The 21,222-nt window shown below is 40.6% G+C and overlaps 2 protein-coding genes across 2 annotated transcripts in view; one reads left to right on the top strand and one right to left on the bottom strand.

Annotated features, from left to right (window-relative positions):
- The window catches only part of MED12L (mediator complex subunit 12 like), a 339,629-nt gene extending 337,710 nt beyond the window's left edge, over positions 1-1,919 (bottom strand). The window contains exon 1 of the mRNA XM_018565890.1: positions 1,821-1,919. Coding sequence (XP_018421392.1) covers positions 1,821-1,919 — 99 coding nt within the window. The remainder of the gene's footprint in view (positions 1-1,820) is intronic.
- A 14,390-nt stretch (positions 1,920-16,309) lies between these two features.
- The window catches only part of CLRN1 (clarin 1), a 22,969-nt gene continuing 18,056 nt past the window's right edge, over positions 16,310-21,222 (top strand). The window contains exon 1 of the mRNA XM_018565888.1: positions 16,310-16,635. Coding sequence (XP_018421390.1) covers positions 16,383-16,635 — 253 coding nt within the window. The 5' untranslated portion in view covers positions 16,310-16,382. The remainder of the gene's footprint in view (positions 16,636-21,222) is intronic.

Below are 21,222 nucleotides of genomic sequence, written 5' to 3'. Positions count from 1 at the left end.
CAGATTGGCGAATGTCCAATCAAACTGAACCCAGGGCCACCTGAGTACTAGCAACCAATGAGGCTGTGGGACCTGCACAGTGTCATTGGACACTAGTGGTGCAAAATGACAACCAATGACACAGTGGGGCCATCTGGATCCTAGCAACTAATGACACTGTGGGTCCCCTGTGTTCTAGCAACCAATGATGCTCTGTGCCCTATGCTCATAGGTTGTAATAGTGTACTTACCTGCTTCCTAGAAACCAATGGCACTGTCCGGACCAGCCGCTAGTGTCCTAGCAACCAATTTGACTTTTGCAGGCCACAGAGTGTCATTGTTTGTTAGGACACATTTAGATGTTTGGCAGGTAAACAAACTGCCCAATTTGTTAGCCTGTTTTTCGGACTGCAAACATTGGGTTTGGGTCAAACTGATGTTGGATCCGAGCCTGAAGCTTATCCCTGTCTGAAAGCACTAAAGCCACAGTTAGTCAGGCAACTGATATGTTCACAAGGAGGTCAGCAAATGCAGCCTGCATATTCAGCTCAGTAAAGGTTTCCTTTAACAGGCTACAACCAATCAGCTTCTATCTTTTATTTTCAAAACTAAACTGAACAAACTGAAGAGAGAAGCTGATTGGTTACTATTACCAACTGCTCCAGATCCTTTCTGCTCCAGTTTTGATAAATTCCCCTCACAGCATTTTGAGGACTTAGTGGTGTCAGCCATACCCAGTATTTTGCTTAACTATTCCATCAGATCTCTACAACATAAAGACCAATTGATCTGTAGTCCCAAGATAAAAACTAGGAGGGATAACTGGACTCCTTGAGATACCACAGGAAGTGTACGCAAGACACAGAACAGCTCTAAATTTCTGAAGTGATCAATCGAACAGATATAACAAAACTGTTTCATTGGTATATTTAACAGAGCCAATAAGATAACTTCATTGTTAGGATTTACATACACCGTACTATTGCTGTATATTTTCAAAATAATCCAACTTTTTCTTGTAGAATTCCTTCAGATTACTGTAACTGTTCTAAACATGTATATTGTTATACATGGTATCAATTTACAAACGACAGTCCTCTTCTGCCATTTTGTAAGGTGAGAGATTAGTGACATCACTGATGTATGATATTGGTGTCTCCAACCTCACTAGTTCCGAAATGGATATAGCTCTTCAGTTCACAATTTACATTCCTTTAATGCTTCTTTTAATGCTTCTTTTTATTCATGTTTGTTATTATTTCTTTATAAAAGTCAAGTTTTTCTTACATCACCCAGACCTGATATTATCTATAGTTTTTTGCCTAACTGAATCACATTTTGTTTTTTGTATCTGTCGGGGACTCAAATAGTATTCCACCTCCACCAGAAATCCTAGTCTGTACCAACTGCTCAAGGCATTACAAAGGCAAATGATGGTGTCACTTCACATAATGGATTCTAATTCTTGTAGATTAAACAAATATTGGTTAATCCATCTGTCGGAGTAGCAGTTTCCCTTCGACCTAGAACACAAATACAGTGAAACAGTGCCACTAGAGGAAAAGAGAACCATACAGGTGAATTAAATTGGTGGCCATCCAAAGCAAGTATTAGTTTAAGGCATTGGAAGGCAACCTTCGGGTCTCCAGCTGTGCTGAAAGTACAACTTCCACCATGCTTCTTCCACTGCTAGTCATGCCTGTGGCTGTCAGAGTCTTGCAATGCCTCCTGGGGTTTGTAGTTTAACCACAGCTGGGGTGCCGAGGTTGCCCACTCCTGGTTTAGGGTGAAGGTGTCCTTGCACTACAACGTGATATTGTTCCAAATAGATAATAACAAACCTCTTTCTGCTTGGGTTCTTGTGGATAGACATCAGGTGGTCCAAGTCTGGGTCTTTTGAGAGGTCTTTCTTCATAACTAAGAATTCCCAGAGTGGCCATGATTTTTCATGGTACCTTCTTCTAAAATGAAATGTGGCACAGAGTCACTTTCACCACACAGGAAAAAAGTTTCAGCAAATCTAAAGGAACAAAAGGATGACAGTGGTTACCAACAGGCCATAAATAGGTAACAAATCATGAGACTAATTAGGAATAAACATGCAGCTATACAATCTATCTGTTTCAGGGCTGCAGTAAATGAGCTGCACAATAGCTGGACTAGATATGACATCTCAGCCCCTTTGCAGGACTGGTCAAGCAGTAGTAAGCTTTGCATGTTATATTACTGTTTTGGAGGTTATTTGTTACATTTTTTAACATAGACTTGTTTTCTTATTTTGTTTGATTTATATGAAATAACACATAATTATTATACTTATAAGCAAAGGTTTAACGTTTTTACTGCTCTATAATATTCAATACTGTCCTTTTAAAATGGAACTTTACCAATATCTTCAATATAAAAACAAATACACCTTTTTAAAATGTTTAGTAATGACAATTTACAAACAGATACTTGCCAGCTTTGTATTCTTTTCATACCTTATTATTTTTTTCCTCCCCATTCTTCTCACAGTGGCCATTTTTACTAAGGGCAGATTAATCCATCTCCCTTTACTTCCTGGAACTCTGGCACATGTGACTAGACAAGGGACTAGGACATGTGACTATGCACATCATCTCAGGGGAAGAAAATGCCTTTCCCTGAGATCTCATGAGATTACAGATGAGATTTCCCAGCAATGTTCTGCTGATGCAACCATCCCAGGATGCAATGCTTGGGCACAGTACATCACTTTTGCCAAAGAGAACCAGGAAGTAGAAAACTAATTTTTTTATCTTGAATTTAAAATGCTTTCATATCAGCATGCAGGGCTGTATGCTGATGTGATTTTTAGCCAAAGAGGGGTCACTTTAAGTGACAGGGTCTTGTTAAGGCACCAACCTCCCACCCAACCCTATCGCCCAACCCAGTTATATTGACCTTTACAGTGATGATCCTTCTCCTGTTGCTGCTGATGCAAAATTTCTGGTGCTTACAAGTATGGGAGAGCATGTGACCTCCTCCCATATATAACTCAATATAACTGGGTTTGGAGCCCTATCTCCCAACCCAGTTATATTTACCTTCACAGTAGTCCCTAGATGACCCTTCTCCTGTTTATCTAAATCTCAGCTTGAGCTACTGAGCAATGTGAGAGTCTGAAAAAAATGAAAACTGAGCCTATAGCGCCACCTTCTGGCCCAAAGGAAGAATGCAAAACATTAGTATGCAATATTCTATGGTTACCTGCTACTCTTTAGCTCCTGGCCGTACGTGACTACAAATTCCTTTCAAAAGGGGGGCATTTTGTTGTTGCCCACAGCAACTAGTCAGATTTTTCTTTTCCCGTTTTCATACAGCATTAGGAGCTTAAAAAGGAAAATCTAATTGGCTACCATGAGCAGAATGAATGTCCTTAATTTACATATGATGTTTAGCAGCATTTTTCACCATTTTTAACTTGCACTTCCACCCTGCCACTGCCCCATGTCCAAGTTTATAAGCTTGAAGGAAACCAAAAGATGTTTTGCATTGGATTTAGGTGAAGTGTGGCATAATAAAAAGCAATTACTTTACCAGTCCATATAAATTGTTTCCTTTTCATTTTAACAAATAAAATTAGCCATGTGTACCATTATTTTTCAATAAACTTTCAGATTAAACAGTAAGCAAACATAAGCCAGTGTAAATTTGTTTAGGTCTTCTGAGGTCAGTTACAAACATGTCTAACACATTCTGTACTTGCAGATTTAGTACATTACACACTCCAGTTGAGCCATGCAGATACAGACAGTTACATTTTCAGTGCAATAATCAGAATTTTAACAAATCGCCATCCTTCGTGACTGAAGCTGTTTTTCCCTGCATGCTATTTATGTACGCTGCTAAGTGCAGCAATTAAATGCCTTCTGCTTTCTGAAGCATGCATCTCTTAACCCTTGCCATGCAGCAAATATTTTTCTAGCAGCGTGTGGGTTAATACCATACAGATCATGCATGACTTTATTCTGCGGTGCTTCCACTGTAGTAGTTTTTTGTCTGTGGTTGCTAGGCAGAATCTTAACTCCTACACAACAGCAGTGAACTATGGAATCAGCTGGCTGCCGGATATGGTATTCACTTTTACTTGCCTTGGCCTCAAGCTATGTAGAACTGGGATCCGGCCTGTCCTGGATGCTTGGAAATGTGAAGATCGGGCCAGGTTGCTTGTTGGTGTCACCAGCGTGATGGTATACTCCAAGGATGCTTGCACTCCAGGGCTGTTATTGCTTTCATCCCTTATTTAGTGCATCAGCACAGACAGGTTGGCTGGGGAAGTGATGACAAGGCTTGCAGCTGATATTCAGAACAGGTCAATGAACAGATCAGTTTAGTGCTGCAGGCTCTGGGAGGGGATCCAGTCAGTGCTGCAGTGGCTGCAGAGTCCTGGCTCTCACAATCAAAGCACCACCATGCACTTGCTCTTCCAGCTGCACAGGCTGACGTCTGTCAGGCTGCCGGCTTCCAACCCACTTCACAGCTGGCCACGTCACAGGGAGGTTAAAGGGGACAGGCACATTTTTTTGTCAGCTAACATGCACGCTTTCTCACACGTTCTCTCTCTCTCTCTTTCTCTCTCTCTCTCTCTCTCTCTCATAAAGCCTAATGGGAATATAAATTTCAAAGCACGCACATAAACACACATGAATAATGATTAAAAGCAATACAAATCTATGATGGAACACTATACTCGCCATTCTTTTTATCGAAGCACATAATAATTACATTATATTTGATACATTGTGTGAGCTAAACAATGTGTTTATTTCATTACATGTAGGTAGCAGCAAGGCACATTGGTATTAACCTTTATAAATTCAGGTACAAAATGCCATTTTATATCTCAGTGATCCTCAATCGATGCCATCAGAGCCAGCTAGAGTTGCTTGCAGTTGCTAAGGCCTCATTCACACAGTTAAGAGTCGGACCGTACAGATCTGTGCGGCGTGCACGGCCGTATAGTGCTGTTCCCGGGAAGGACAGGTGCTGGGTGTGATTGTACTCAGAAGCCTGTTCTTCTCTATAGGTGCCCATACACTGCACGATTATCGTACGATAATCGTATGCGATCGGGTTTTCGTACGATAATCGAGCAGTGTGAACGGAGACGTGCGACCGTTTCTACTGTACGGTCGCACGTCTTCTGTCGAACCAGCATGTTCGAAAACCAGCCGGGAATCGTACGATTCTCGGCTGGTTAGAACGGTGCTCGGAAGATAAATGCTGAACGGGCCGGTGTGCGCACGCGCACACTGCCCGTTCAGCATTGCGGTCATCGGAAGCCCGCCCCTCAGGAGGGCGGGCTTGCGATGATCGAGAGTGCGATCTGCCTGTCCAAGATAGGCAGATTGTACGTTTTTTTAATCCCTTTACAACCATCGCAAGACTAAAGTCTTGCGATGGTTGTAGAGTGTATGGCCACCTTATGGGAGAACACGGCCGTACGCTCACCAGAGCTGCACATCCGTGCGGGTGTCCGTACTCGGACACAGACAGGATGGATCCTGTCTGCGTCCGAGCACGGACACCCGCACCCACACGGATGTGCAGCTCGGGTGAGTGTACGGTGGCGTACAGCTGCGTCCTCCCACAGGGAAAAACAGGCTGCTGCGTACAATCACATGCAGCACCTGTCCTTCCCGGGAATGGCCCGTTATGGCCGTGCACGCCGCAAGGGACTGTATGGCCTAACTCTTAGCTGTGTGGATGAGGCCTTAACATGAATGACCATGCAGGCCAAAGCAAAATATTTGCTTTAATTCCCCCCTCCCCTGCCACACACACTCACCTTTCCTTCACTCCTCTAGCCCTCTATTAGCCACCTCCTAGTAACAGGAGAAGCTGCCCCATGTAAACTAAGGCCAGGTTCACACCTGCGCGATCCTTGATCGCACAGCAATTGTGCACAATACCGCGTGGATTGCCATGGTGTCACGGAGTTGCCCACCACCGCCGATCATGCTGGCGGTGCCATTATGTTCTAATGACACCCAAGTCGCGCCGGGCGCATCGCGGGGTTTCCCGCCACGATTCAAGCCTGAAACAGCCGCGCATCATATGTCGCAAAAAAAGGTGCATGAACCTTTTTTCTGCGATTTGACACGTGGCCGTAACCCCATTGAAATCAAAGGGGCCGCGTGGCAATCGCTGTGTGCAATTGTGCACGATTGCGCGGTCCCGGATCGCCCCGGTCTGCACCAGCCCTAAAAGTCTCTAAATTCATAGCTTACACAGAGCTATGAACTCTTCTCATGACAATGCTGGTGCTTGCTTATTGGCCCAGCACTGTCACATGGAGTGAGTCACACTCACCTCCATACCCGGAAGTACCAGGTATTTTCTTCACGCAGGACAGCTGAACCAAGTAGAGAGGAATGTGGGTATGTGCTGCTACTGAGGGCTGTTGGTTGACCATTTATGAGGGAAGTGAGTATGTTTTAAGGATGATGTTAGATGGGCATCTTTAGTGCTGTTGACATTTTTCAGTAGAACTGCAGAGTGCTGTGTGCAGCAGGATCACAGAGCTCATCTGACAGCATGCAGATCATTACTCCAGTCTTACCTTCAGTTTTCAGAAACAATGGTTTCTACAAATGCCATGATAAAATGGGCCCAATGGCGCAGTTGCTACTTTCAGACTGGATTCATCTTGCAATGTGGATTTAAGTCAATAAAAATCACTCAAACCATGAAATTGAGCCTGTGGTGGTGAACCCGCAGTTTCAGACTTCACATAGTGTCTGCCACTAAAACCCACACGGTGGGTGTCATTGACAACAGATGTCAGTATATCGGGGTGGAGAGTGCCGGGTCTCAGGAGATTGGCTCAGGTCCATTTCAGTCAAGGGCATTGTCTTGCATATCCTCTTGCTAAGGGCTGCTTATTGTACCCTTCTAAATTCCATCAAGGCAGTCATATTGGGAACGGACAACACAACCGCTGTGGCCAGTGTGAGACAGCAAGGGGAAATGATTAGACATACATTACTCAGGGAGATGGAGCCCATTATGGCCTTAGGCCGGGCCAGACTTCTGAACATCTCTGCAGCGTACCTTCTGAGGACCTTAAATACGAAAGCAGACTTTATGTCTCACAGCATACCAGACAGCAAAGAGTAGTCCCTGTTGAAAGAGGTTTTCTCCCAGATTCAGCAGAGGCTGGTCCCACTGGAGGTGGATCTTTACGGGTCCCCTTGAAACAAAAAACTCCCTGTATTTTATTCCAGATACCTAGGCCCACAGGCAGTGCCAGTGGATGCCCTAACAGCATCATGGGATTTTGATCAAGCATGTGCCTTTCCCCAACACGATCATTTTTAGGTTTCTGAGAAGACTGATGATGAGAGAAGAGTGGGTGATACCAGTTTTACCTCTTTGGCCCAAACACCCATGGTTTCTTCTATTGAAACTCCTAAGTGTTCAAGATCCAGTGAACTGGTGCTTCTGAAACTCCTATGCCAAGGCTTGATATACCATCCTTTGATATACAGTCCAGCATGCCTTTGTCTTACCTCGTGGACATTGAGAGGAGGAAGTGGGCAGAAGTAGGGTGCACAGTCAAAGCCATCAACACTTCACTTTTCTCACTGACCAGCAATGTAACGGAGGTATTTTCAATAACCACCAATGTAAAAGAGGTATATACACTGAACTGCAATGTAACGAAGGTATTCACAATGACCAGTAATGTAACAGAGGTATGTACACTGACCAGCAATGTAATGGAGGTATTCACACTGACCAGCAATGTAACAACGGTATATACACTGACCAGCAATGTGATGGAGGTATTCACACTGACCAGCAATGTAATGGAGGTATTCACACTGACCGGCAATGTAACAGAGGTATATACACTGACCAGGAATGTAATGGAGGTATTCACACTGACCAGCAATATAATGGAGTTATTCACACTGACCGGCAATTACCTTAAAATTATTAAGATTACTGAATTAGCATAGATGTAATATTTGCTGGATTACAGTAAATTTATTTCACTTTTTTTTTTTGCAATGCCTGCGCGCTAGGGGGCGCGCGCGAGCAGGAAAAAAATGCCGTCTGGCGACGGCAACCCACAGATAGGAGTCAGCCGTCCGTCCGTTTTTTCTTAACGGGCGGACGGCAAGAGGTTGCATGTAAATATAAAACAAATTCCAGCTTACAATATTTTAAATGTAAAAAAGGTCCTTTCCAAAGATTCTAAACTGTGTAAGGAAACATAAAGCAGCCAGGGGTTTCATTCAAAGTGAATTAAACTGTCGGAGGGCTGCAAAAAGGCATGCGAGTGCTATACAATATGTCTGTTAACCACAGGGGCTAATAACTACACACTGACCGAGCATTCAAAACCCTAATGTCTGGGCAAAATAAAAAACATAAAATGCACATTTCTCCACGTTTTATTTTTAAATGTTCAAGTGCAAAACAATACCTGTTAATCTGTCAGAAATCTTGTGTACTCTGAACATCCTGTTAGGGCCTTGCTGCACTAAAATCCCAACCAGCATTGTCGGCCCTCCTTGCTGGATTACAGAACTCTATATGTCCTGTCCCATTCCACCTGAATACGTTGATTCTGCTCTCGGCAAACCGATGCTGCTGCTGTCTTAGTGTGAAAGAAAAAGTATCTTGGTAGATGTAGTTCTGGTGTAGTTACCTATGTCAATAGGGAATGATGTCCCACCAGCTGCCCTCGGATAATATTTTTGTCCTTTTGTAAAAGTTTGTCCTTGCTAAAACTGACCAAATTTAAGAATCCACTTTCATTAAAATAATTGTTCATGCAGTGTGTTGTAATAAGAAAAGAGGCAGATTCAGAAATCCTTTATACATGCGAGCGACTCAGAAAGTATCTCACCAAAGATGACAGGCAAATTGCAGGGAATGCCTATAATTTGAGTGTAATCTCTGTGAAAGGTGTTAAGGAAAGCATAACCAAACTGTGTGAGCTGGGAATTTTTGGCTATCCTGGGCACAATGTACTTTTGCCGAGTTTACAAAGGAAAGAAATTGGATTTTTATGGCAGTTTTAGGAAATCATGACTGACTTAAGATTGAACTTCAAAGGTAACTTTTAGTTTACGTTAAATTACAAAATGGTTATCTTGGTTATTATGCTATTTTATTTTTTAAACAAATGTGATGTTTCCTCTAGAACTGTATTCACCCCTTAAGTTTGCAAGTAATGACACTATTCTGAGACACACCTGAGACTGACGGGTGGGAATTAGCTCCCGAGCAGCAGTTGTGCGCCACAGACGTACTCCTTATCTGAGCTGGGAATAAAAACCATGGCAGGTTTAGCGGTGTGTACTTTTAATGGGCAATTTTAAGGCAAGCAGAACCGTCACTGTCTCTCATTTCTGGCGACAGAAAGAATCCTTGCAATGACATAGTGGTGGGGCTGGCCTGATTAAATAATCCTAAAAGCTATACTATTAGAGGCATAGCTATTAAAGTGATATTACAGTTTCATCATGATAATGTGCCCTGCCACACTGCAAAAAATGGTTCAAGAATGGTTTGAGGAACACAACAACAATTTTGAGGTGTTAAATTGGCCTCCAAATTTTCTAAAGCTCAATCCAATCGAGCATCTGTGGGTTGTGCTGGAAAAACAAGTCTGATCCATGGGGGCTCCACCTCGCAATATACAGGAGTTAAAGGATCTGGTAATTACGGCTTGGTGCCAAATTGCGCATCATACCTTCAGAGGTCCAGTGTTGTTTTGGTGGCAAAAGTGGGACCTATTCAATATCAGGTGGGTGGTCATAATGTTACGGCTGATCGGAGTATATCAATAGAAGAAAGCCCATACACATACTGTATGCATGTTAGATGGTTCACCTTACTATGTGACTTGTTTTCCTCCCCAAAAGTATGGTACTCGTAATAAGGAGAACTGGCCATGTTATTACTCCAGCATTATTGCTCCTAGGTCCCTACATTAAAGTGACATTAAAGTCAAAAACATTTTTCCCTCCACCCAATGTTAATGTTAGCACTTACCTTAAAGTGACATTAAACCCTCAGATTTTTTAACATAAAACAATACTGTAATGTGTGCCTTACTGTAATCCATGGTTGTTTCCCTTCTCTTTGCTGCTCTTCCTTTTAAATCTGTATCTGTTCTCATGCTGGGCAGAACTTCTGTTTTGCAGCAGACTGCCTTGTCTCTGGAATGGCTACATGGTGTCTGTGTGTAGGCTTGCAACCTGAGCCAGCACTTCAGGGAGAGGCACTCAGCTGCAAAGGGAAGTTCTCCCCAAGCATGAGAAGACATGAGGATTTAAAAGGAAGAGCAGCAAAGAGAAGGGAAACTACCATGGATTACAGTAAGGCGCACATTACAGTATTGTTTTATGTTAAAAAATCTGAGGGTTTAATGTCACTTTAAATGAGGTTTCTTAATCCGATCTTCCTCTTCTTTCCTGATGTTTTCATCTGTCCCTCCAGCATTGCGGCGGCTCTCCGATCCAGCACATGCTTGCAGGCACTTCCGATTCATATGGGTGCACGCGTCCATAGACTTACCTTGCGTCTCTGCTCGTCTCCCGGCTGAAAATCCGAACTGCGCATGCGCCCGCCCCAAGATGCTTGGTGGCCGCCCGGGCCATTTTGGATTCTCGGGAGGGAGCGCGCAAGGAAAACAGGGTAAGTTTAAACCGCTGTTAAAGAGGTTTTTTTTTGTTTTTTTTAACTTTTTGCCTATATCTAGCAGTAGATATAGGCAAAATGGAGGGATTAGAAACCCTTTAAGTTAGCTGATCAGTACATTTTAGAAACCCATTTCCACAGAAAAATAAAGATATTTTAAGGTTTGAGTAATTCAACTGCGTTAAGATAACTGTTCGTAGAAAATATCTACCTTACTGGAGGAGCAAGTATGCACATTGGTTCCCTGTCTGGATATTAGCCAGTCCTCTTTGCTTTACTAAGCAGAAGTAAATAAATGATCTCATAAATAATCACTTAATTGTGTCTTGTCTATAGCCACTGGTATAAATTATTTCAGTTTTGTTTTCTGGACCTCTAAAGTGTACAGCAAGGCAGCAGAATGCAATTAATAATATTCTGGTTTCCAGTCATTCATGTGATGATCAGTTAATTGTAAGAGCAATATCCAGTTGTGCTACAAAGTTACAAGGCTTTTAGGCAAGTAAAGCCAAATAAAAATAACTGTATTCTATTCTGTGGTCTCTTTAAGGCCTGAAATGCAAGGAAGTATACTAATATCATGACAGGTTTTATACTCCACCAAAGTCAGCCATGTTGAGTGTAATGTTACAAATAGCATTTCACACTAATGTAAAATAAAAAAGGCAGAAAATAAGAGAGGGGTAAAATATATTTACACATAGTTATTTATGAAGTTATTAAGGCTAAAAACAAGACATGTTCTACCAATGAAAAAAAAAAAAGATGAATAATTAAAAAGAAAAACCTCCATATACAGAACTCTATACCCACAGTTGATCCAGAGCAAGACAAAAAACCCTCTAGAGTATGAGCCAATTTGTTCCAACAGGGGGAAAAAATCCTTTCTGATCCCCCTAAGGCAATTGGATATTCCCTGGATCCACAATCTCTCTGTTATTACTTATAAAAGTTAATGTTAAGTTATATTCTGTGCATTTAGAATGCATCTAACTTTATTTTAAACAATTAACTGGGCTTGCTATAACTAGTTCCTGAGGTAGTCTATTCAACCTTTTCACAGCCCTTACTTTGAAGAAGCCTTTCCGTATGAGTAGGTTAAACCATCTTTCTTCCTGACGCAAAGAGTGCCTCTTGACCTTTGCAGTGACCCTAAAGTGACACTAAACTCAGGAATGAAACCTTAAAAATGCATTCAAGTACCCATTGTGTTCTAACACAATTAGCTGCTGGAACACACTGGATCACATACTGTAAGGCTCCCTGCATTCTGGGACGGAAGGGGGCATGGTGGTGCAATCAAGTCAATGGCACTGCAGCCACACACCCCCGCCCGCCCCAGAACGCGGTACTCCCCATAAAGTGTATGAAGCATACATATTTTTAGTCCCCAAGTGCAAAACTTTACATTTATCAAAATTAAACCTCATTTGTCACATAGTTGTCCAATCAAATAGTGAATTTAGGTCAGCTTGTAAGTTAGAGACATCTTATAAGGTCTCTATTCCACTACATAGCTTGCTGCCATTTGTAAACACAGAAATAGCACATGTAATCCCAAATTCTATATAATTTATAAATATATTAAACAGTAAGGGTCCCAACACTAAACCTTGGGGGACACCACTAACAATTGATGATCATCTTCTTCTTTCCAGTAGTTTTCGGCAGTCCCTCCAGCGCAGACTGCTGTTTCTTCCTGTCCCATAAAGTCTGTCCCAACGTGCATGCTCCTCCCCTCCCCGCCGGTAATCTCCATTGCGCATGCGCCTGCACACAAACTGCACGGCCACTCGAGAAGCTACAGTTCTACAGCTGGGAGGGAGCAGCGAAGACAAAGCTATTACCTATTTGGTAACTTCTTTTTATTTTTAATGTTTTTGCATACATCTACTGCTATGGCCAAGTGTATGTACACGGCGACAGACAAATGTCATCACCACGCCGGGTGTGATAACGATCGCCGCAAGGGCACCTTTTTATGTATTTATTTTTTGTGATTCTATATTATTAAAAATTCAAGGGCTGGCGGTAGGTGGCGGTACTGCGTACCGGTGTGTACCATCAGAAAAAAAGCACTGCTTCTACCCAAATTTTCCTTTTTACAAACATTTCTAATAAGCTCTGTATTGTTTGGGATGAAAAGATGCAGTAGAGCTTAATTTCTAGTTAAACTGTGCTATAAAATGGTCTTGTAATACGTTTATAAACTTCCTTTACTGGAAGTGCTAGTATCCCAGTCAATCACAGGGTAGTTCAAATATCCCATTATTACCACTGCCCCAGCCCTTGCAACCCTTTCTATCTGTGAAAGGAGCCCAGTCTCTTCCTCCCCATTAACAATGGGGCCTGTAACATACTTCAATCATTTCCTTTGCAGTATGCACACACACTTATCAGCATAAAAGTGTGCCTATACGTGTCTGAAGCCTTTCCCCTATTCACATAACATAAGACTGGTGTGGAACGGATCTTATGAAGCAATCAGAGTTGCTATGGAAATTTCAGATGAATTATTAATGTTTTTGTAGATTTATTTCTTAGCATGCTTAATTATATGCAAATGTGCATTTACATCTGAGGAATGAGACATCAAATAATACATTGTTCAGAAGAAGATGGAAGTCTTAGTTTAGTTACGTGGTAAAGATCTGCTGCACTGTTATAAGTAGAAACTAAAATGCATTCGGGTCTTATTTTAAAGCCGGCCTTTACCCCCTCTGACTAAAAATTACATCAGGATACAGCTCTGCATGCTGATAGAAAACCATCTTACATTAATTAGCTAAACAAACATATTTTTCTTTTACTTCATTTCTTTTTTTCTACTTCCTGGTCCACTTTGGCACAAATGATGTAATCATGCCCAAGTGTTGCATTCTGGGAAGATTACATCAGCAGAGCATTGCTGGGAAATCTCATCTGTAATCTCATGATATCTCAGTGAAAGGCATTTTCCTCCCCTGAAATGATGTGCATGGTCACATGTCCTGGTCACATGTGCCAGAGTTACATGAAGTAAAGGGAGATAAAGTAATCTGCCCTTAGTAAAAATGGCCACTGTGAGAAGACGGGGAAGAAAAGAAAAATAAGGTATGCAAAGAATAAAAGACCTGCAATTAACTAGAAATATCTGTTTTGTAGGTTGTCATTACTAAACATTTCTAACATTCAGATAAGGGTAAAGTTCCTGTTAAATATTGCTTTAAACTATATTACATCAGTGTTTTTTCATAGATAATCCCTTTAGTTTTACTAATAAATATATAATTCAGAGTACACCCTTGATGCTAGACTACTAAGGCACTTTAGGTTCACTAAAGCAAGGACACAGTACAGGCTGTGTGATTTAGTAAAGGCAAATAGGCTGTTCACTTTGCAAGGGAAAATGTTCCCTTTGCTCAGTGAATTAGGTAACTTCCATCATCCAATCATGTGCATCAAAAAGTGCTGTTTTGTTTTTTATTTACCTTGCATGCAAATCAGTATTCTTTGTAAAGTGGAAATGTCACCATTTCACTAAGCTAAAAGAAAATTCACTTGGAAAAGTGCAAATTTTTTTGAATTGTTGGGGGGTTTTGCGTCATTTTCAGGCCTAAAATGTGGAATATAACATGGGTGCAAAAATTGAAAAAAGGGCCTCAGTCATGAAGGGGTTAAACCTCTGTTTCCATTTATACACTCTTGCCTCATGCACATAGGCAGAAAAAGATGCTATCAGAGGCATTTTTTATCCAACAACCAGCTCTAGAGCTTTTTAACCAGCTCTAATTTAACCAATGTGTCCATGCACATTGTGGCATTTAGATATCCATATCCTAGAGCAGCGTTCAGGGACATTAAAAAAATGCCACAAACCTGTGTTCACACAGGAGCTTACTGGAATAATTTATATGTGCATTAGTAGATATGTAGAACCTGAAAAACATGTGAAAATAAGCTGACAGTTCTACCTTCTGGCTGCATATGATAATAAAAAAATAAACATTGTATTTTTATTCCTGATGATAATACATAAGAAAATATATACTGTATAAAACAACTTTATATGGATTTTAATGCAATATTGGTAATACATTCAGTGATAATGAAATTGCAGGTATTTAACCCTTCTGGGTTTGTTAAAAATCTGTCCGCCACCCCACCTCACACAGTGGTTCTTCCTACTGACTTGTATATCATGTAGTGATGTAAAAGCTGGCAGGAGGAACCGTTGTGTGCAACGGAAGGAGCAGATATTCACATTCCCAAAACTGTGGAATACCTGCAGTAGCCAGGTAGTAGTGAAAACCATATAGTGGAGTCAAACTGCTGCTCTCACATGCTGAACACTGCTCCAATCAACAGCACTGCTCATGCTGCAAGGGTGCTAATGATAAGATCACTGTTTGGTGACCGTGTTGGACTGTTGAAGAACTGGGTTGCTGCTCTGTGTGTGAAAGCAGTGGTCTGGCTCTCCTATATGCTGCCAGCAGTATTTAACGCTTGCTGCAGTGCTTAGCTGTTTAACTAACATCAAATAGCAGCAGATGGATTACGATATATGCAGCATTACAATAAAAAATCACAAGGATTCAATTCATCTACAGGAGAAAAAAATCTCAGGACTAGATGCACAGAAATATAAACCCTTTGCCAGGTATAACAAATGTAATTTAAAAAAATGTCATCTGTGTATTTATAGCGATTTCCCTGGAGTTCAGTTTTATAATGTACCATCTATAATGCATTGCAATTCAGCCCAATACAATATTTTTTACATTTCTAAATATCAGCCTACTTTTCAGAAAGATATTTGTGAAGCACTGTAAATGAAAAGGTACAAATTCCATGCTTGGTAATTAACTTATTTAGCATCTATTAACTCATACTTGGGCTAGATGGCAATTCTTGCACAAAATATTCCTGTACAGCGAAAAGTGTCTAGGGGCTCGTTCATAGCAAGTCTGTTGAGATGCATTTTTTTGCACACCTCAGCACATGTAGGGTTCTATGTGCCCTGTCCACACCATACGTGTGCAGCAGTATGCAGAAAAACGCGGCTCAATGGACATGCTATGAACAAGCCCTTAATATTAACAATCATTTAACATTTAAATCCCACACAAGTTTATATTAAAACCACCATGCAGATCTGAACTATAGACACAGTATAAATAATAATACAGTGGTGATAAAAGATTAAACACAAATTTCAGGGTGTAGTGTACTCTGTAAGTGCTTACATAAAGGATAAATATAACCTGCTGTGAACCTAAAATGAGTGGACACGGAACAATGCACAATAAGATTTATGGATCTCCTGAGAAATCCCAAGAAGGTTTGTGCATTTTTCAATAGACATCCAATTAAATTGGGAACATTGCCCATTTCTGGAATTTCATCTCAGCCAATCAGACAGAATGCAGTTAGTGTGATAGAGGAAGCATCTATTAGGTTACACAAAGCTCCCATCTGCTGTCCTGAGGTTTTGTCTCAAGTCCTTGCAAAGGAACGAGGAATAGCAGCATCTGACCGGTCTCTTTTCAGCTGTAATACTGTTATTTGCACAGGTTGATTATGCTGACTGCTAAAAATATCAACTGGGCTTTTTTTCTTCAAGATAAAGCAAATGGCAAGCTTAATGCTTCTCCAAGATTCAGCTTGGGATCTGCTGTATGATTTCACACTGAGGATACTTTAGACAGTTTGCCACTGTTCAATGTCTGAAAGGTCCAGTCATGCCTAAATTGCAAAAGAAAGTTCTGTTTTGCCTAGCTGGTGTATTGAGCTTCACATGTGCTCTGGCAATTGCAGCAGCTTTAGGCATTCAGCTGTGGATTAAAGGTACAGTCCTCTGCAAGACTGGAGCCTTACTAGTTAATGCTACAGGAGAGGAGCTACAAAAATTTATTGGAGAGATCCAGTATGGTCTTTTCTATGGGCAGAGGGTGAAACATTGTGGGCTCGGAGGAAGACCTACTGAATTTTCATGTAAGTAAATAAATGTTTTCATTATACATTTTTTTTGTATGCATGCTACATCAGTGAACATCCAGAAAAGTGAATTCAGTATTTACAATGAATGTAATACTTAAATGATTATTTGTGTGTTGTGTGTTATTATTGCTTATTTGTGTGGTTTGTAACAGCTTTAAGATCCAGGTTTAAGGCTTTGTGCGTAAACGAAAAATATTGTATTGCCATTCATTTTTTATTTTATACAAGGTTTGGACCAAGTATGTGATAGGTGCAGTAGGGAGGCAAGCCAAATGCAGAAATATGTACCTACATTTTTATTTTGTATTCATGGGTATGCCTAAAATGTTGATATTCTTCTTGCTTGTGAAAAATCTGACCTGTGTAATTTTTTGTAACGCGAGAATAATTTTTTATTGTGTACAGCATAGTGCACTACACATAACTAGATTGGAGGGAAGAGACGCATAAACAATACCAATATTCATTACATCGTGGATATGGAAAGCATATACGGTAGATATTTCACAAAATTAGGTTTATAGAGACCACATTTACCTCCTGGAATTTCTGCATACTCTCCCAAAATGTTGCAAAAGAAGGGACTATCTTTGGTAGCACCAGATTGAGTAGCAAATTCCTAAAAATAATTTTTTTTATTTTCAGCTAACCTGCAAGGGGGGATTTAACAAAGGTTCACACATTTCTATGAGACTGTCCTATTTTAACCTTACTCTCTTTTGATGTAATTTTAAAAACGTTTTTGAATTAAACTTACAGTGTGGCTCCTGTTGACATCATAGAAAAGCCCTATAATCTAGTGACACAAAGTGGAACTCCAGCCAAAACCTTTCTGATATTTTTGGGTAGAGTGGGGAAGGGTTAGAACCTGTTTTTTATTGCTATCTGTGTCCCTATTCAGGAATTGTCACCAGTACAGAAAGTGAAATAGAAAATGTTGCAGTTGTCACCACAGTAGGAGTAGAGGGACAAAATCACCCAATGCCGATAACATCTGTTAAGGGTGGCACTTCCCCATATTTGCTAACATTTCCTTTTACCTAAGCTATACATAGCCATACACTGTTAGATTTCTCTCATTCAGCTCTGCTGAATAAACAAGAGACATAATTAGGTCCCCCCATCCATGCTAAACAGCGTAATAGAGGAATCCCTGGCTATTGTATTTCAGACAGAGGCTGCTTCCACAGCCGCTAAATACCCCTAGAGTCCCTGCATCTGATTGAATTTAGACATTGTTCTCACCATCATTGCCCACCTGGCTCCTTTGACAAAAATCAATTGAAAATCAACTTTTGTTGAAGCGGATGGTGCCGGCAGGTATTCAGCAGGAATCCACCTGAATTTGAGATGTGGGTGGTAAACTTTACTGTGCAATACAAAAACCATAACCCTTACTCACTGTATTCAAATCTCTAAAAGAAAACATTTTGCCCCTTTAACTTGCACACTTAGAGCTCATCCAGATGGGCATACATGCACTCATACCTGTAAAAAGACCCGATCCTGGAAAGGATAAGTTCATGCATTTAATTGCATGCAGTTCTTTCCTATGGGAGGATGTGGCTGCATGCAATTACACGCTGTCACGAGCACATCCGTACCTCCTCATGTGTGCAGGTCCGGGTTTCGGCACTTGTACACAGACAGTGCAGACAAATTCTAAAGAAGTGTTCAATAACAGCTTAGAGTGGAGCTCTATAAGTCAGCAAGAGATTAGGACATGCAGAAGCAGCCTTTATGCCTTGTTCAGTTGGGTTTGGCATATGTGAGACCCTTCCCTTAGCATCTGTGAACAGTAAGCCATTAGACATACAGTTACACACTTACTGCTAATGAATTTTCAAACTCTGCAGGATACCACTCAATTGCCAAATCGAAGAATCCTTCTGTACAAATCCTAAATGCCATCCATTTGTTTAGTTCTTCTCCTCAATGCAGTAATATGCATGAAAACCTCACACATTAACAATATTGGTGTGGACACACATTGGTCACAATTAATGCCAGATCTATACAGTATTCATAAACCCTGTATTATTCTCTCTTCAATCCAGCTACAAAAAATTGCATGATTTAAAATTGTCACTATCTGTGCACCAAATAACTATGGACTTTCACAAACATTATTTTGCCTGCATGAGACCTGGTTGTCACAGCATTCATTTACTGGAAACCTCAAGCAATAGATCAGTTTACTGCATAGGATATTGTACACCAACTGTTGTAATGCCCAACAAATACATTATGTATGAACACAATACTTAAAGCAGCATTTGTTTCATAGCATACTTCAGCAGTTTATCTTACCTGGGTAAAACAGCCATTATATTTACATTTTTAGATTATAGAAACTTAGCCTGTGAAGTTAATAAAAAACAATACAATATTTGGACGCCGAAAAGGCGTTTTGATACGATAAATTGGGATTTTATGAGAGCAGTTTTACAAAAATTTGGTTTTGTAGGCCCTATCATGAACACCATCATGGCTCTATACTCTACGCCTAATGCAAAAGTACTCTCCTCAGGGTTCCTCTCTGACGAACTCCTGATCATTAACGGCACTCGTCAAGGATGCCCCCTTTCACCCATTATATTTGTCCTCATAATGGAACCGCTAGCAACTTTTATAAGCAATCACCCCTGCATTCATGGAATCAAAGTAGGCCCCACTAACAACAAGATAGGCCTCTTTGCCGACAATATTGTCCTTATTCTCTCACGTCCTCTATCATCCCTTTCAGCTGTACAACACCTCCTGGAACAATTTAGCAAAGTCTCATACTACAAGGTGAATAACACGAAGTCCCACCTCCTAGGCCTCAATATACCTCCCAGCTTAAAAGATTTGTTGAAAGCCACATTTCCCTATTCGTGGGCGGACACATCCCTTATATACTTAGGCATCCAACTACCCTCATCGACAGCAAAAATATACGAATATAACTACAAACCGCTCCTCCAATCAATACCTAAAGAGCTAACCTCTCTCTCCAAACTCTACCTCACAGTATGTGGGAGAGTAGCAGCGTTTAAAATGCTGCTCCTTCCTAACTTACTCTACATATTTAGAACACTTCCCATAACCCCTCCTACCTCTTTCTTTACTCACCTCCAAAAAATACTCCTCAGTTTCATATGGAACAATAGGACACCTAGATGTTCTTCTCACATCCTCTATAAATATAAATATAAATCTATGGGGGGCCTCGCTCTCCCCAACATTGCTAAATATCATGCAGCCACAATCTTAGCCCAAGTACAACATTGGTGTCAAAACCCTCGAGACAAATTGTGGGCCCAAATGGAACTTTCTTTACTACCTTTGCTGTGTCTGCAAACTTTGACTTTAATAAAGAAATATTGAAAGGAAAAAAAAGGGGGGGGAAAAAGAAAAAAATTCAATGTATTCTAAAAAAAATAAAAAACAGAAAAACAGAAAAATAAATTAAAACAATTAAATAAAAAATAAAAAAACAATACAATAACCAAGCGTAATCTTTGAACATAAGATTAATAAATATTATTTAAAGTTCTGTATTTAAAGTGTATGTTAAGCCAAAAATGTTTTCTAGAGTTTTCAACAGAGGGTGGAAGTGGCAGAAACCCTGCCAGGTTTTTACAGCCATCCGGGGCTCCATTAGAGGCATTTTCTTTTGCTTCCTGTCCTACTGTAAGGAAGTAAGGGAAAATCTGCAACAGGTTTACATCCACAGAAAAAAAAGACAATGGTTCTATCCTTCCCCTACTCTATCAAAGAAAAATAATTTTTTATGTCTGTTGGCAGGTTCCCGTCACTTCCTGTCTGGCAAAATGTTGTCAGCAGGGCAAGAAGGTGGAATAAATCTTTTTAAAGGTACTCTGGAAAGCAGTAAAACCAGAAAGTTCTAACCCTTTCCTCTTAAATCCAAGACTAAGCAAAAAGGTTTGAGCTAGACATCCATTTTAAAAGATGAAATTCTGCCTCTGCTCATGATTCCAAAATTGCAGCCATTTAGTTTACTTTCATAGAAAGCTCAATTTGACAATAGTGCAAACAAGTTATTGACAGAAATTAAATTTGCAAGTCTCATTAAAATTGACCACCTCCAGTAACCAAACACTCCTAAATGTCCAGGAATTCATCAATTCTAATATACAGTACAAGTCATAAAAAGGGAATGTCACACCATTAGGAATGGGTGGCTGGTAATCAACCTGTCCCATATTTTTATTTTGAAAGTTTTTAAGCCTAACTTAAAGTGACATTAAACCCTCAGATTTTTTAACATAAACCAATACTGTAATGTGTGCCTTACTGTAATCCATGGTTGTTTCCCTTCTCTTTGCTGCTCTTCCTTTTAAATCCTCATGTCTTCTCATGCTTGGGGAGAACTTCACTTTTCAGCTCAGGGCCTCTTCCTGTAGTGCTGGCTCAGGTTACAAGCCTATACAAACCTATACACAGACACCGTGTATCCATTCCTGAGACAAGGCAGTCTGCTGCAAAACAGAAGTTCTGCCCAGCATGAGAACAGATACAGATTTAAAAGGAAGAGCAGCAAAGAGAAGGGAAACAACCATGGATTACAGTAAGGCA

The sequence above is a fragment of the Nanorana parkeri genome, unplaced genomic scaffold, assembly GCF_000935625.1.
Source record: "Nanorana parkeri isolate BGI_ZX_2015 unplaced genomic scaffold, ASM93562v1 scaffold898, whole genome shotgun sequence".
NCBI classification, from domain to species: Eukaryota; Metazoa; Chordata; class Amphibia; order Anura; family Dicroglossidae; genus Nanorana; species Nanorana parkeri.
The sequence above is the reverse complement of the archived record's forward strand: the minus strand, read 5'-3'. Positions and strand labels throughout refer to the sequence as shown.